The following is a 17,390-nucleotide window of genomic DNA, read 5'->3' on the forward strand; positions in this document are numbered from 1 at the left end:
TCAAAACAAACTCTTGCAAGACTGCCCAGGGCCTATCGGTCATAAATTAGAAAAGCCAAAAAAACCTATGGGAACCGAATCTCCAAATCCCACAACCCTAGCCTGGGACTGCACAGCATCATTGCAGAATTCAAGACGCCACGCAGCCCAAACCCCCTCCCCAACTCCCAATCACTCTGCAAAACTCTGCCTGACCACTTTCACAATATCACCATAGATACACCGTTCAATAGTCTCCAAAATAGCTCTTGCACCCTCTCCCCCGCCTCTTCCCATCCTTCACCCGTTCCCAGCCCTACTCCTCCCTCTATGCTGGTCATCTCCTCTTTCACCCCATCTCACACCTGGAGTTCCTCAAACTTCTAGCACAAAGCAGACCTTCAAGCTCCTCTGGAGGCCCTTGCCCCCCCCCCACCCTTCTTAACATCCTAACGAAAACATGTGCAGGGAGGATTGCATGGTCCATATTTAACTCATCCCTCTCCTCAGGCATTTTCCCAGAGGCCTTCAAAACTTATTATGTCAAACCTCTCTTCAAAAAACTCCCGACCCACTCCTTTCCTCCAACTACCACCCAATTTCTAACACCTGCTTCATTGCCAAACTCTTGGACCGTACTGCGTAAAAACAGCTCTGCCTCTTCACAGAAACCAACAACCTCATTGACCCAGCCCAAACAGGTCTCAGACCCCATCAAGTAATGGAGTCCTTGCTTTTGTTGGTTTGGGATGACTTTAAAAGAACAGCAGACTCGGAAGGATGCGCTGCGCTCCTCCTCCTAGAACTATCTGATGCCTACTACACCACTGACCACACCATACTTGCAGACAGGCTCCATTCTTTAGGGACCAAAGAGCAAATGATGCTCCCCCGCCCCATTCGCCTCCTTCTCTTGCCCTGTTTCAAAGAGGTCTTGCAAGGAGCCTGTCTCCCCCCTCTTCAATATCTACCTCAGCCCACTCCTTGCACTCATCCACTCTCATAACCTTATCTGCTATAATTATGCAAATGACATCCATATCATTCTCAAGATCCCTAAAATGCCAGCCTCTACCCTCCCAGACCTCTCCTCCTGCCTTTCTGAAATCAACTACTGGATGATGGCCAACCACCTCCTCCTAAACCCTGGCAAGACTGAAATCCTAATATGCGGCAAATCCTCTCTCCTTCCCCAACTGATCCCTTGGCCACACTCCCTAGGACCCGCTCCTGCAAAATCCACTTGTGTAAACACAATCTCAGATGCACGCTGGACTCAAATCAGTCACTCTCCCTTCCACCAATTCTGTGTCCAGTATCTGCCTCGTTCACCTACGCATCCTCAGGTTAATCTTCCTATACCTCTCGAACCCACACAGAGTCTTGGCAATCCTTGGCATCATCCTCTCCCATATGGACTAAGCAAACACCCTTTACTTAGAAACTCCGGCATATCAGTTCAGAAAGCTCCAAAGAATCCAAAACTCTGCTGCCCCTCTCCTCCTTGAACTCTCACCAAGCAAAACCTCCCTGCACTCTCACCAAGAGAAAATGTTAGACCCGCACTCAGAATACAACATTGGCGCACTATCGGCCGATAGACTACCTTTAAAGCCACGTGGATCACTCACCGCACCCACCTTAACACCGGACCAGAATTCCTCCAGGATAAGCTCACATGCTATCAACGCACCAGAAACCTCAGATCTGGTTCGGCTCTTTTCCACGTTATCCCCCATTACAACTCCACCAGATTGGGAGGATCATCTTTCTTAGTCCAAGCCCCCTCCATCTGAACTCCCTTCCAATCAACATCTGCTGCATTGACAACTATGTAGCTTTCAGAAAGGCCCTCAAAACCTGGTTATTTCCCACGGCATCCTGAAAGCCTCTCCCCCACCCCTATGTCCATCATCACGGCAGCATTCACATGCATCTGGCTCACCCACAACAAAACACCAACAAGTTACCCAGAGAGATGGATGCCGGGCGTTGTAGCGGCAGCCCGCCCTGCACACTATCCACACACCACCCAGTAAACGCCAACACATAACAGCCCACCTGGCCTCCTTTCTTGCAGGCTGGTGCGCACATGCATCCAGCATATAACTCTCAACAGACTGACGGTAGGCAGCATATGACTCAAGATATGTATTAGGATAGCCTGCACAGGGCATGAAATAGGTTCTGGTTTCAACAGTCTATTGGAAGGATAACCCAGGGGCAACACGTTTGTCTTGGAAGCAAGACAATGCAGCGCAACACAGGTTCCAATCTAATCCTACGCTTGGGAACCGCTCATGGTATTAAGAGCGCTATAAATGAACAATTATAATTAAAATTACCCCACCTTGATGGCACACCTAGAGGATCCATGCTATTTGCCTGTCTACTGTCAAAAGGTTTAGGGGGATTGCAGATAAATGCACTCAGAAGATATTTGAAATAGCAATCATCAGGTCCATAAGAAAAGCCTGCCTATCACGCTTAGATGCATTAGGCCAGCATGTCTACTCCACCAAGAGAACCCAACCTTTTACAGATGACATCAGCACCCAACGACTCAAAGACAAGGCTCTGTCCGAGCCTCAAGGTACAAGCCTCGTCTTTGAGTCTTCCGAGCGTGTGCGTAGCCACAGGCATGGCTACCCACCCACATGCATTAGAATGCAGAGACGACTACAACAAAAATTCAGACTTGCTGGACACAACGCTGCACCTAGCCTTGATCACAGCTCACAACTCATCTTTCCATCAGAATGCAGTGACGACCTACAACAAAATTCGGTCTTGCTGGTCACTGGAGTCCTCATGTTATCACACATTTTCCCCCCACTCAGCACCCATCCATATATGCCTGACTTCATGGGTAGCTTTTTGGAGCTTGGCCAGCCCTCATAACTCAAGTATTCACTGCTGGAAGAAAAGTTGCTGGGAAGGAAAAGCAGAGGGGCTTACAATAAAAGGAACAAGGCTATTGACAGCTGCATTCACCCAGTCACTAGACAGACGTATGATGTACACTTTCAGAGTCATGATAAACGTTGGCCTTCAGAACTGAAATTCAAAGTAGATCTACAATATAAAATACAATTTGTCTGTCTTCAATTCCCCAGCGATATGACAACTTATTGGAATTACCCCAAGCTGAAAAGATTGATAACATAATAAAATAATTGTCCTATGCAACTGTAAAGAACCCATTTAAAATAGCTCACAGGATGTCCAACCTCTGTGCTCCCAAAGGATCACCCAAGCCTTTACCTAATCACATGAATATATGGGGGCAACCAATATAACTAATCGTCATAATAGCCACTGTGATCGTGTTCTTGTTGCTAGTGTTGGTGCCAAAAGATTCCCCCAAAGGGTAATACGCACACACACACACAGAATGTTGCCCATTGTATTAGAGAACTTGATATGCCAATGAATAACGAATACAAAGAAGAAACTAGTGAGAAATCCTTGAGACAATGGAAATCAATTATGTGTAGAAATGTGTTGAGCTCTCTTGCTTTTGGTACATTCTGTTTAGGCAGGGGCAGGAAATAAAGGCTCCAGTTAAAGGTCCAGTTAGGGATAGATTCCTCAGTCTATGTAACCAACGTCATGAGAAAAACAAAAAATAGGAATTGTAAATGATCACAAAAAGGGAAGGACTGCGGGTGTGAAACGAATACTTTGACTATATGAGCGCAGTGTGTGCTGTAAAGGACAGCACCACACAGCAATGGATTGTTGTATAAAGGGGTAGAGCCGCGGCCCGCAAACGCTTATGTTCAGAACAGAGCTACGCCCCGTACAGTGCTGACGGAACAGACATGAAAGTGAGGCTGAGCCTCGTCTCAGGTGCAGTAGGAACATCACGTGGGGTGAAGGTTACCTGGCAGTTACTTGAAACAAGGGGAGTAAGTCATGCATTTAGAAAAGGCGCAGATTTAAAAGCAGGAGATGCGGCTCACTAGCGAGTGCCCATGTTTGAACTGTGTTCCTCCAGGAAGCGGGGTGTTCAATATGTTAAACGCTGCAAACGCAACACATCAATGATGTAACATTTTCATTGTTTAAAATCACTGTAAAACAGCGATGACGGTATGCCAGCATGCCTTTTTCTTTTTTTTTCCACAACAGCTGTAAACAAATACATATTCTCTCTTGCTTACTCTTTTAGAGTACTGAGCTTGGATGTAGTTTTAGCTTGGACAGCTTTTTTTTTTAATCATCATCTGCCAACATTTTTCCACCTTAGCAATAATTTGAACTGCTCGAGAAACTATCAAGAATCCAGCATTAATTTTATGTTCATTGCAACAACAAAAAAAACACAAAAGCAATACAGATATAATGTATGCAACAGTATCACCAATGGAGAGCTTAATATCAAATAGCAACGACAGCTTCCATTCTTCAGAAACTACTAGTGCGGGGCAGATCTGGCCAATCAGCTTGCGGAGGATAAGGAAATATCGGTCTAAAATAAGCAGATCAATACGATTCTTTGCTGAATTTATTAGGATCACAAAATGTTTTTTATCACGCTGAATAAACGACAAACGATACAATGTTCGACTATTGAAACACAATAATGCGGTTATTAGTGCCATTTTATGATAGGGTAGGTTTTTGCCATGTCCCTCACTACACTCCAAATACCACTAAGGGTTTTAACTGGAAGGGACAGTTGAGCACCCACAACGGTCTGAGGAAAGTAAGTGATCAGGTTAGGAACTGCACATGGGTTACAAATAATGCCAACTGGTTCCCCACATCTCCCTGCCCAGTTTCCTACTACTCGTGTCACAACTGCCTCTAGCGGAGTCAAACAAAGTCTTTTAGATCTGTACTATCCAATAGTGCAATATTTGGTGGACCAGGGTGAAAAGATCATCAAATATACATATCCACACAATGCAGCAAAGAATATATATTATATACTTCATGAACAACTTAAATTACATTCACAATTTTCTCATTACTGCACCAGTGTTCATATCCACATTACAGGACTCTGCTACAAGGCTTCGTGCATGCAGCGTCAGAAGGGGAATAAAGTAGAGTTCAACACAACAACGCCGGTCTGAATAAGTACATGATTAAGAGGTTCGGATAGTCCATACGTCACAAATGTAAACAATAACATGTCAACAAAACATTCTCGACTTCTTTGTTGAAAGTAAGGTGACCCGACCAATCAACAAGCAGATGCTGGTGAAGAAGTGCTGATGTAAAAGTCTGCAAACGTCTCCCCAATCTCTCTCGCCGTTATCCCCTGGTCATGTGATGAGGTGTCCGTCATGTTGCTCAAAGCAAAACAGGGCAGCATTGCTTTTTCAGTTTCCTACTTCACAACACGAGCAAACACAAACACAGGACGTAAAGGAGGTAGCCACAAATCTGAAGTGGCGGCTCACACCACGGTCACGCAAAACTACCAAATAAAGAATTGGTGCTGATTGGGTTATTCGTCAAATTTCCCTTCTCGGATGGTGTCAAAGGAGAAGGGGAGGAACTTGAACCCGGATCCGCTGTAGAATTTGTTCTGGAATTCAACCCTGTGAAGAAAAAAAGTGTCATAATTGGTAAGATAACAGTTCCAATGGCAACAATCGGGGTGCTACAAAAAATACAAACTAAAGGGGAATTCTTTCCGATCTTTAATTGATTTGAAGAGCCAGAAATACAGATTACAATATCTAAATTATCATCTTCCTGAAGGAAGGTTGATGTCTGTAAATGATTACATGCAATGAATATACGTAAACTCAGATATATCAATGAATCCCAAGATTTATGTATAATTCAAAAAGGTATGAAAAGAGGTGGGGTACATTTCATGCATCTACAAATATTTTCTATTTTCATTAAGTGACGCATTTCCAACAAGCTTGCTCTGCAACAGAACCTTAGCACTTGCTGGCCGTACAGGGGAGTAGGGATTTATTTATTTATGCAATATTACACAAATCCCATAAAAATGCAGAAGGTTACACATTCCATTATAGGTAAATTCACATCCAAAAATCACAATTAAAATGCACATATGCACAAATACAAAAATATAAAAATACATCTTCTTTAAAACCTAAATGAATTTCGTTAATCCTAAATTCGTTTTATTCTTATTAAAAATTTAAATAGTGCATGTCGTAAAGTAGCAGAGGTGGGGTTAACCAACCTGTCCCATAAATAAGCACCAGAAGGAAGTAGAAGGTCATTCATAAATCTATCAAAAAAAGATCCTACAATCATTTCACCAAATCTCACAAAACAGCACCTAGTGCTTCTAGTCCTTCAGCGTTTCTATGTCTTTCCTACAATATCGACATAAAGGGCTCCCACAATCTACCCATCTCCGGAGATGTCCATTCTCTCACATCGGAAGCAAATTCAACTGAAAGCGCATAATTCTGATTCCATATTTCCATGAAGGAAAGCTAACGAGATGCGGCGCAAGCTCACCTGGTTTCCTATGTGTAGTCAGTAAATTGGGAAACCTTTTGTATTTACCCATCTCTTTACACGTCCTGCACCGATCTCTCTTCCGAAGGCACCGCTTATATGCAACTAAGTCCAGAATTACCTCTTTAAGATCAACTCCCAGTTCCTCTTTTAAGACCGCACATTTTCTCAGCAACTATCCATTTCCCCTGCATCTCTTTTTTTAAAAATCTCATAAAGAGAGAGTCCTGAGGAGGGTCTAATAGTTTTTTTTTTTTACATTGTAAATTGTATTCAACCCTCTTGTGAACCTAAACAGAGCCCAGCAGAAGCCATCTTCTCAACCAGAGACAGTGTGAGGCTCATGGGAAGACATGGCACACATTGAGAGAGTTTCAACACTGCATCAGTGAGTGAGTAAGGCCATATTTAAGCACCAGACGCTGGAGGGCTTCCGGTTGTGGCCAGAGATCATTGAGGAAAGCCCCTTTACAGCCAGTGAGTCGATGTAGTAGACCTGTTCCTGCTCACTGAATGTGCATATTCCTGCTCACTGAATGTGTATATGCCCATGCCTGAATGACAACATTACGGATAATTAGGGAAATGTATGGCTGTCCCTCATGGGTAGGCGGAACATCTAACTTACTACTGTTGCCTTCCTCAACGTTTAAAAGGTTTAGAGTCACTTGGGCGAGATCTTTTGTTGCACATTAGATGGTAAGGACGGCCCTGTGATGATGCAGAGGTCATGGAAACGAGGAGGACAGAACGACAATGAGAAGTGGGTGCTGTGGTGGCCGAGAAGCAAGCAATGCAGATCTTCCAGAGTCCCACAACGAGAAGCCAACTCAACTGATAAAGCAGACCACAAAAGCACCCCCACCTCAGGGAAGGAGGGACAATTTACAGTTGGCTGCATGGGACTAGGGTCAGGTATTATAGATCACATCCTGGAGCTAACAACAATAAAATGGCCAATGTAAGGATTTTGAGGCACCTCAAAGCTTGCACTGGTGACGCTCTATGTAGCGTGAAAAAACGGGGCTCAATGATCAGCCCAGTCATTTGGAACCAGTCACCAGGCCAAGAAAGAACAAGTTACTTACCCGTTTGTTCTCCAGCATGGGCCTGGCATGGATTCACATGCTCATGAATATTCCCCATCGTCACTTTCACTTTAAAACTGTATTTCTCCTCTAAACCAATCACTGTCTTTTGGATCATACTGCCCCCATCAAATGACAGTGCCGCCCCTAGCTCCACCCCTGGCGACTATCTTCAGATTTGGTAAGCATGTAAAATGGCAGTATGACCAAGAAGAGCTGCAGAGGGGCCGGAGGGAGGGTACGCATGTGAATCCATGCAAGACCCATATTGAAGAACAATAGTTACAGGTAAGTAACTTGTTCCTTCTCCAGCATGAGGTCTGGCATGGACTCACATGCTCATGAATAATGAATACACAGCAGTACAACATTACAAAACCACGGGAAGTGGCAAGGCTCAACAGAAGCAATTAACTCTTACCTCTGGATCAGACTCACCTCAAGCAAATAGGTTGCGTAGCACTGCTTGTCCGACTCTGGACTCCTCTGGAATCCCTGTTGACGAAGTAGAACTTTGTGAAGGAGTGTGTGGATCTCTATGTAGCAGCCCTGCAGATGTCCAGCATGGGCACACCAGAAAGGAACGCCATGGTCGCCGCGATCGCTCTGGTGGAGTGGGTTCTCGGACGGCAAGGCAGCGGTCAGTTTGCCAACCGATGACAGTGCGAGATGCAGCCGGAGAGCCACCTTGAAATGAAAGCCTCAGACAAGGCCTTCCCATGGTTCAAAGGACCAAAGTTCACTAACAGTTGAGAAATCTTCCGAAAACTCTTTGTGCGTGCCACATAGAACTTCAGGGCACGAGCAAAGTCCAGCGAGTGCAAGGCCCTTACCGCCGGCGACGAAGGTTTCAGGAAGAAAACAGGCAACACAAAAGGCTTGTTAAGGAGGAATTCCAACAGAACCTTCGCCATGAAAGAGGGGTGCGTACGGAGTACGACCCTTGATTTGTGGAAAGTCAGGTACGGTTGCTTGCAGGATAGGGCCTGGATCTCATCTAAACGTCTGGCAGAGGCGATGGCCACAAGGAAAGACGTCTTCCACGAGAGGAACATGAGTGGGGACTGATACATAGGCTCGGAGGGGGACCCCATGAGCCTCGTCAGGACCACGTTGAGTTCCCACGCCGGCGCAGGCGCCTTCACCAGCAGGAAAGATCCGGAAAGGCCTTTGAGAAATGCCTTGACAAATCTGTGGGACCACAACGAGGACCTGCCCGGGGACTTGGTGTAGCAGAAGATAGCCGCCAGATGCACCTTGATGGAAGAGTGTGCCAGACCAGCATGTTGCAAGGATATCAAGTATGGAAGGATCTGTGGAGCTGTGACCCTCAGAGAGGCAATCTTCTGTGACAAGCACCATGTAGTAGAACGCTTCCACTTATGGCCATAGCACTTTAAGTTCGACGACACCCTGGCCTTGGCGAGGAGCTCCCTGCAGTCCGCTGGCAACTGATAACCTCCAAACTCTAAGGATGCAGGAGTCAAGCCTTCAGGTTCTGCGATCTTGGGTCGTGATGAAGGATTGCACCTTCCTCTCTGTTGGGGAGATCCGGAACCACTGGCAACTTGACTAGAGGCAACACCGATAGGCAGAAAAGGTCCGGATACCAAATCTGCCACGGCCACACCGGTGCCATGAGTATCATCTTGCACTGACACTGTCTGAGTGTGTTGATGACTCGTATGCAGGAGAGGGAATGGAGGAAACTCGTACAGAAACCGCCCTCCCCACGTGAAGGAATGTGCACCCCCCAGGCTCCTCGGCTGGTGTAATCTGCTGGCAAACTTCTGGCGTTTGGAGTTTGCCGCCGTTGCAAACAGATCGCTCTGACGTCTGCCCCATTTGACAAACAGGCGGTCCACCTGATCCTAACCTCCAACTCGCGGCAGGAGCGCAGTTCTGAGATGGTGTTCTTGACTCCTGCCAGGTGAAGAAGTACGAGGAACATCCCCTGTCCAACGGCCCAATGCCACAAGTCCTGAGATTCCTTGGAGGGGGCTGGTGATCGAGTGCCCCCATGTTTCCTGATGTAGAACATGGGGGTGGTGTGGTCTGTGAAGATCCTCACCACCTTGCCTTTCAGGGTCGGTAAGAACGACTTGAGGGCCCAGAACATTGCCCGTAGCACCAGGATGTTGATATGCAGATCCTTCTCTTCCGGCAGCCACAGGCCTCTGGTGTGTAGACATCCAGAGGGCGCTCCCAAACTTTCCAGGGAGGTGTCTGTGGTGACACTCTCCTGGAATGGGGGGTTTTGAAATCCAGTAGCCTAGGCAATGTGGGAGCAGACCCCCACCACTCTTATTGTCTGTCAGAACTCCTTGTTGAGCGGGATCTGGTCCGTGAAACTTCTGGACACCTGTATCCAATAGGCATCCAGGACATCATGCCCAGTAACGACTTGATGGCCTGCACAGTGGCCGTCCTCGACGACAGCCGTTGCACCTTTCCTTGAATGGCTGCTAGCCTCTCCTCTGAGGGCGACGCCAGGCAAGACAGGTTGAGCCTGGCACCTAGAATAGCACATTCTGCTATGGCGTTAAGCAGGACTTTGGATACTTGATGCAGAATTCCAGATCCGCCAATAGTCCGACCGTCGCATTTGCGTGTCCGTTGGCCAGCTCCCTCGAGCGGTCACGTTTCAGCCAGTCGTCCAGGTATGGGTATATGTGTATGCCCTGCAGATATAGAAGGGCCGCCACTAGCACCAGGCATTTCGTGAACGCTCTTGAAGCAGGCTTCAAGCCGAACGGTAGGGCTTTGAACTGGTAGTGCTGGCCGTGCACCACGAAACTTAGAAATGTCCAACGTTTCCTTTGAATGGGGACGTGGAAATAGGCATCCTCCAGGTCCAACCAGGTTAAGAAGTCTCCTTTTTTCAGTTGGCCGAGCACGTGTTGCAACGCGGCCATCCTGAATTTTCGGGACATTTATTTATTCAGACGCCATAGGTCCAAGTTTGTTCAGACGGAGTAAGTCCAGGATGGGTCTCCAGCCCCCTGACTTATTTCTGGCTAGAAAGTATCTGGAATAGACTCCGGAGCCCCAGAACCTTTGGAGAACTACCTCCATCGCCCCTTTTCGCAGCATGGCTTGTACCTCTTCCAGAAACTGAGGGATGTGCTGCTCCTGACGGGGAACCGACGGAATACGAGCACACAAGCTTTGGCACTCCAATGTGTGCCCCTGGGCAAAAACGTCCAGCACAGATCTGTTGGTGGTGATCTTTCTACACTCGCTGGCGAACCTCGTTATCCGGCCTCCCTCCGGGTGCATGAGTGGGGTCCCAACGTCTTGGCCGGTTCAGGCTTGCTTGGGCGCCGGCGTCCTGCACTCCGGGTGACAGCAACCCTGTCCTCCGCTTCCGTAGGCCTGGGAGCGGCCTCTGTTGGCTTCTTGCATTGAGGATCGGGAAGCCTGTCTGTAAGATGTGGAGAACCCTTTTGATGACCTGCTTGATTTTCCCATGGAGGAGCGAAAAGACGAGCAGTGCTGCTGGAGAGTGCTAAGGAAATGCACTGTCTCCGTATCCATCTTGGTGGCCTGGAGGGACTCGTCAACAGCCTTCCCAAACAGATTTCCCCCCCCCCCCCTCAAGGGGCATGTGCAGCAACTTCACTTGGACCTCCTGACGGAAGTGAATGGCCTTCATCCATCCCTGCCGACAAAGGCAGTCACCGTTCCCCATTTGCCGGAACCCTGTGTCAGCAACTTCCAATGCCACCGTGATGGCGGGGTCCAATGCCACTTCCCCTTCCTGGAAGAGGACGAGGGCTTCCATCTTCTTATCGGGGAGGCACTCCAGGATCGGACCTAGCTTGTACCCAACTCCCTGTCGTACCTGGCCAGGATCGCCAGTGCGGTGGCCGCCTTGATTGTGGACTCTGTGGTCTAAATCACCTTTCTCCCCATGGCATCCATCCTTTTCCCCTCCGGAGAGTGACCGATGATGAGGACGGGGTAGCCGACCGTTTCCTCATGGCCGCTGACACCACCAAGTTCAGTGATGGTTGCGACCTCATGCATTTGGGTGAAGAATCCGGCACCCTATACTTTTTTTCCAGCATATCCGCGTGGCTGGAAGTGAGCAAGGGTTCTTCATGAGGGCCAGGCCCTCTTCCCAAACATCGTCCAGAAAGGGCACTGCCATGATGGTCTTCCTTTTGGCCTCTCGATTTGATGCAAGAAGCCCTCCTTCTTGGTCTCCCCGGGCGCCAGGTGGAACAGCTCAGAGGCCCTGGCTATCATGGAGTGGAACAAACCCACCTTGTTCGGTGGGGATACACTGTCTGTCCGTCTCTCTCTGTCTGTGTGTCTGTCTGTCTGTGTCCCTGTCTGTGTCCCTGTCTGTTTGTCTCGGTCTGTGTGGGTCTGTGTGTGGGTGGGTGGGTCTGTCTGTCTCTGTGTGTCTTTGTCTCTCTGTGTCTGCGTCTGTCTGTGTGTCTGTCTGTGTCTGTCTCCCTCTGTCTCTCTGGCCACCTCTTCCCCCTCCTCTCCTTCTTTCCTCCCCCTCTCTCCGATAACACCTGATGATGTTTCTAGACAAGTCTGATCTATGAAAGTGTCTTCCGAAGAGGTGCTCTCCTGCTCTCCCAGAACTATCAAGGCCGATTTCTGTAATCACTTTGTCACCACTGGATCTTTCCCCTCTCTCCTCAAGCACTCCTTGTGCAGCCCCTTCTTAAAAAAAAAAAAAAACCCTTCCGAAGGCTATCACCCAATCTCCATCAGTCCTTTCCCGGCCAAACGTCTAGAAAAGCTGGCCATCTCCCAGCTAACCCTCCACTCTGAATCTGTTGGTCGTTTCCATGACCATTAGTCTGGCTTCGGAGCAGCCAGAGGCACGGAAACTGCTCTTCTAAACACCCATGAAGATCTGCTCCTCAACATAGACTCCAGCTCTCCCACGGTCCTCATCCTCCTTGACCTTTCCTCTGCCTTTAATATGGTCAATCACGCCATCCTGATTAATTGACTCTGCGAGAACCTGGGCATCATGGCTCAGGCTCTGGCATGGCTGACCCCCTTCCTCTTCGACCAACCCTCCCAGGTCCAACTTGGGTCCTTTCTCTTCACCACCTCTCTCTCGACTTGTGGTGTCCCCTAGAGCTCCATCTTCTCACCCTGGCTCTTCAATGTCTCCTTGGCCCCTTTGGCCCACCTGATTTCCACCTTCTCTTCTAACTTTGTGTTATGCGGATGACACAGCTCTCTTTCAGGCTTCCCTCAGTCTCCTCTCCTTCCTTGCTCATTCCTGACTTTCTAGCCACGATTCAGCAATGGTGCGCATCCAATTATCTCTGCCTCAACACCAGTAATACTGAGATTTTTCTCATTAGGACGCAGTCCGGCCAGCCTCCTTGGGCCCTCTACCCTCGCCCTTCTGAGGCTAAAAACCTAGGGGTCATTTTCGACTTCACTCTCTCCTTCTCTCCTCACATCACAGACTTTGCCAAGAAGGCCCATTACTAGCTGCACATCCTCAGAGGTATTCTACCTTTTTTCACCTTCCCCCAGAAGCTCACTGTCATAGGAACAGAGTTCAATGGAGCTTGTAGACAGCAAGATAAATGACAGTTTAGAACTTGTAAATTATCTGCCTCAGAGCACATTTAATGTATAGTTAAGACAATAATTTAGCGCATATTACGCAGTTATTTTTTTATCGCATGGTGAATATTTTGATAATGGGGTGTACCCCCCGGTATACCCTTCATTTCTCATGAGACATTAGAATTTGTATTAATTGATATATATTCGTTTCATATTTCAACACGTGCCCTCTCCCCTCCACCCCCAAAAGGTTCTTGTTTGGAGCTAAAATCAGATGTTTGAAACAGAAATTACTGTCTTTATTTGATAAAAAAAGTTTGTTTTTTATACATTTTGCCATAATACAATAACAAGGAAAAGATTAGATTGTGTCACTATTAAGGAAATTGCCATGTCACCTATGAAAAAAAGGATGGCACCTTTTTGTTTATGTTTCCAGGATATGAAAGTAAAAGTAGGATTTGCGATAAACAAGCTGCAAACAATACATTCTATCCAACGTTTGGAACCAACCGACCACTAGCAACCTCCTTAAAACAAAAACTCATAAGCATTCGAGTGATTTCAAATAAAGGCACTTCACAACTAAATGGCAGCAGCCTTCGCAAGTATGCTCATTTCATCAGTTCATTTCATAGGCATCTGCACTACTACCGGGGTCCGACTGGGCAATACATTTGTCTCGGACACCAATGAAAAAGTGGCCCACAGTTCCAGATGGCTATTCATTCCTTTCGTGACACAGTTTGACACTGGCCCGTTTTCACACTTACCTTTTATTTTTCCCCTGAATTCCTCCAAATGTCCGACTGCTTCACCCAGGCAGCAGAAAGTCGGGTACCTAATCTTCCTGTCTGTAGCAGACTAGTTCACAGCAATTTCAACCAGGGATTTAAGTCCATTCCGTGTCTACAGCAGCGCCTCGCAATCCATCGGGAAAAGGGGGCTGCGCAATGTTGTGCCTGCGATGCGTGGGTAGGCAATGGGTTTTGCACGAAATGTGAGACGGCGTTGAGTAGGCGATGAAATAACACCGTACCTCTTTAAACTTGCACTTTTGCTGTCGCTCCTGCACAATCCGAATGACATAAGGCCTAGTAGGAGCGTTTGTCCTGTTTTCCTCTGGCTCCCCTTCCTTGTCTTGTGGCGGCAAGAAACACTTGTGTATAGGAGGGTTCTAAAAACAAATCAGATGATATCACCCCCAGATATTGATAAGTGTCCACTACTTCTATCTTAATATTGTTGACTGACCAAGTAGATTTCAGATTATTACAGCCGAAGGCAATATTTCTTGGTCTTTGAAGAGTTTCAATTTAGCCTGTTTTGTTTAAAATAACTAGCAGCATAGGATAGACTACGATTAAGGCCTTTTTGGAGTTAAATCAAGTAATATAGCATCAACAGAATATAGGAGTGAAGGGTAACGGACGCCATTTAAAACTGGCGGTGATAATACACCATGTGAAAGACAGGGATTAAAACCAGATATGAAAATAATGAAAAGCGAAGGGGCCACTGGGCAACCCTGTTTTACCCCTTTATTGACTTCTACTCCTCAGATGACACCTCACCTAGATGGCTAACAACAGAGGCCTTACAACCTGAATAGCGGCTGATTATCATTTGTAAAATAGGTGCAGGGGCTCCCAGTTTTTGGAGTTTACTCCACAAAAGAGCACGATCCACAGAATCAAATGCCTTAGCTTAATCTAAATAAACTTGACCACCTCTAATAAAAATATTTTTCAACTATAATTTTAAAAACAAAAGCGTGGTCACGTAGTAAAACCTTTTCTAAAACCTGCTTGAGAGGGGGGGTATCATATCATTTTCCACTGCCCGCGAAGCAAGTCTAACTGCCAGACATGTAAAAAAGATCTTTGAGGCACTGTCCAACAAAGACATGGGATGGAAACGATGTGGATCAGCACGTGAACCCTTCTTAAAAACAGGGATGATTGTACTCTCATACCATGAAGCAGGGAAGACCAGAGTGCGCGAAATAACATTAAATAGTTTCTGCGAGATTGGGGCCCGCCAGTCTGGAAACCATATAAAGATATCTGACCAGACACCGTCTGTGTCGGGAGCCTTATCCGATGTACTATTTTTAATAGCACACAAAATCTCTTGCTATGACAGGTAATTTCATTAATGGAGCCACTCAGTTGCCAAACCACAAGTGGAGCCTGCACTACCGCATTAAACAAACTAGCCTTGTAGTGGGATACTTGCAGACGATCTGAAAACACTTGGGCTACTAAGTTCCAAAATCCCTTACATTATTTTCTTTTATCGTCTTTTCTAAAAGGTCCCATTGCAACACAGCAAATACTTTTTCCTTTTCCTTAAGAAGTTTCTTATACTCTTGTTTGATTTTATACAACTGACCTGCTGATAGCTTGTTGTTCTTAGATGCAGCCTACAAGTCTAATTTAGCGCTACGACATTCGTTGTTGAACCAAGCAGCATCTTTGCACTCGTCTAATCGACGGTGTGAAGGAAAACTAAGACCCGATCTGTATTTACCAGCAATAAACGCAATTAACTTATCGTAATTGCCACCGCTGAAGCCTCCAACTGAATTTGAGGAAAGAAAACCTTGCCTACCGGACTCTGCCTCTACTAAAATAGAAGTTAACTCGTCCTTGGGTAGTTTCATTAAGCAAGAGGCTTTAAAAGAAACTGCTAAAACAGTACAACGGTGATGGTCATGCAGGACCACACACCACAGAAGGACCAATGGTTCATGGTCGCTTTCTGGGCGTTCGAGAACCAAAAAATCCATCACCCGGTAAAACGAATAGCAGTCTACCAGGCAGTAGCTAATTAAAGAGACTAATACCATACTTGAAGGTGGACTTAGGGGGGCATGTCACCAGAACATCTCCCCATTTATTTCAACTAAGGAATTTTGTAGTAAGAAAGTATTAAGGGAGGCCCCTCGAGAGTTGGCTCGTTTTAAGCACCGATTCCACAGGCAGCTTCCAGAGATTTTCTTTCTTTGTCAGTTCCAGCATCCTCCCCAAGTCTGGCATTAAAGTCCCCCATCATGAGTATACTTGCATTGGCGGAAGTTGCCAACAACTCTGCTAGTTTTCCATCAGGGGAAAAAACATTTGTTTTATTCTCTTATGGATGCAAATAAATGTTAGTCATGAGAAGCTTGTAGTCAGCGTCTCTGCCGGGAACTACAGAGAATGCCAGAACTTGGTCTGAGTGACTGGGGATTAGCTTTAGGCACACATTAATTAACCTACTTATTATAGTTACCAGACCCTTTCTCGGACGACTGGGACCCCTACGTAATGCATTATTTGTGTGAACCCAAAACTCGTGAAAAGTGTTAACAAGCAGAGTGTCATCCTTTAGTCAGGTCTCCTGAAAACACAAAACATCATGAGTTTTCAACCAATTTATCCAATCAGGATGTCCTGGCTTACTGCCAGACCCAGCCACATTCCAACTTAACATGTGCACATTGGCTGCTAGAGACTGCCTTGAGTCCATTATAATCCCCTGGCTCTGCTGCCTAGATGGATAATTGGGCGAGAGGGAGTCTACGGAGATTGAAATCAGCTTTGTACCCACTGTACCTATAGCTGCGGTGGAGGAATGACCATAGTAGTGCAGGCATAAACCTTCTCCTGAGCTTTTTGTGACAGACTAAAGTTTAGAGGAGTTGGCCTCCACAGTCTTTGCTCTAATTCCTCCCTAGTCAAATCTATGAACCGGTTAGGATTTGAAATTGCTCCTAAAAACAACTTAGTATGTACCTTCCTTTCACCTGGTATTACCAAACCCGCTAACTTGCACCAGGTGTCATGAAGGTGGCAGATATCTGACCTACCATCCTCATGTACTTCAATTCCTTTACAAAACATCATGACAATTTAAAATACCTTTGTGAAAATATTGGTTAGAAAAACAGAAACGGACTTTGCAGCCATTACAGTACATACAATCAGAAGTATATACAAATTTGGAAAGAGTTTAAAAGAAATGTCATCTACTCCCAAAGCTACGGACAAAGCTTCCACTAATGATCTTTTATATGAATTCTTGTTTACTTGCGTTAGTCCCTTAAAACGAAAAATCCAATTTATTTCCCGCCAGCTAATAAGAGGGTCATCACTAGAACCGTGCATCAGATATACTCTGAGGTAGGCACGGAGGGTATCTGGACTTTGCATCCGATGCATTTCCATTGAATGCATTTGCATCGAGGAATTTTAATCGAAAGAATATGCATCAAATGCATGTTTTTGGGGGTAAAGGGTTAATTTTTGTTCTGGTGGGTTT

General features: G+C 46.3%; 1 protein-coding gene across 8 annotated transcripts in view; it reads right to left on the bottom strand.

The window, feature by feature from the left end:
* Positions 1-4,471: 4,471 nt before the first annotated feature.
* ATP6V0A1 (ATPase H+ transporting V0 subunit a1) overlaps positions 4,472-17,390 on the bottom strand; it is a 359,698-nt gene continuing 346,779 nt past the window's right edge. For all 8 annotated transcript variants that reach the window (XM_069634445.1, XM_069634444.1, XM_069634440.1 and 5 more), the window contains one exon: positions 4,472-5,534. In XM_069634445.1, coding sequence (XP_069490546.1) covers positions 5,441-5,534 — 94 coding nt within the window. In that variant the 3' untranslated portion in view covers positions 4,472-5,440. The remainder of the gene's footprint in view (positions 5,535-17,390) is intronic.

Source organism: Ambystoma mexicanum, chromosome 13 (genome assembly GCF_040938575.1).
Source record: "Ambystoma mexicanum isolate Mex_15411 chromosome 13, UKY_AmexF1_1, whole genome shotgun sequence".
Classification (NCBI taxonomy): Eukaryota; Metazoa; Chordata; class Amphibia; order Caudata; family Ambystomatidae; genus Ambystoma; species Ambystoma mexicanum.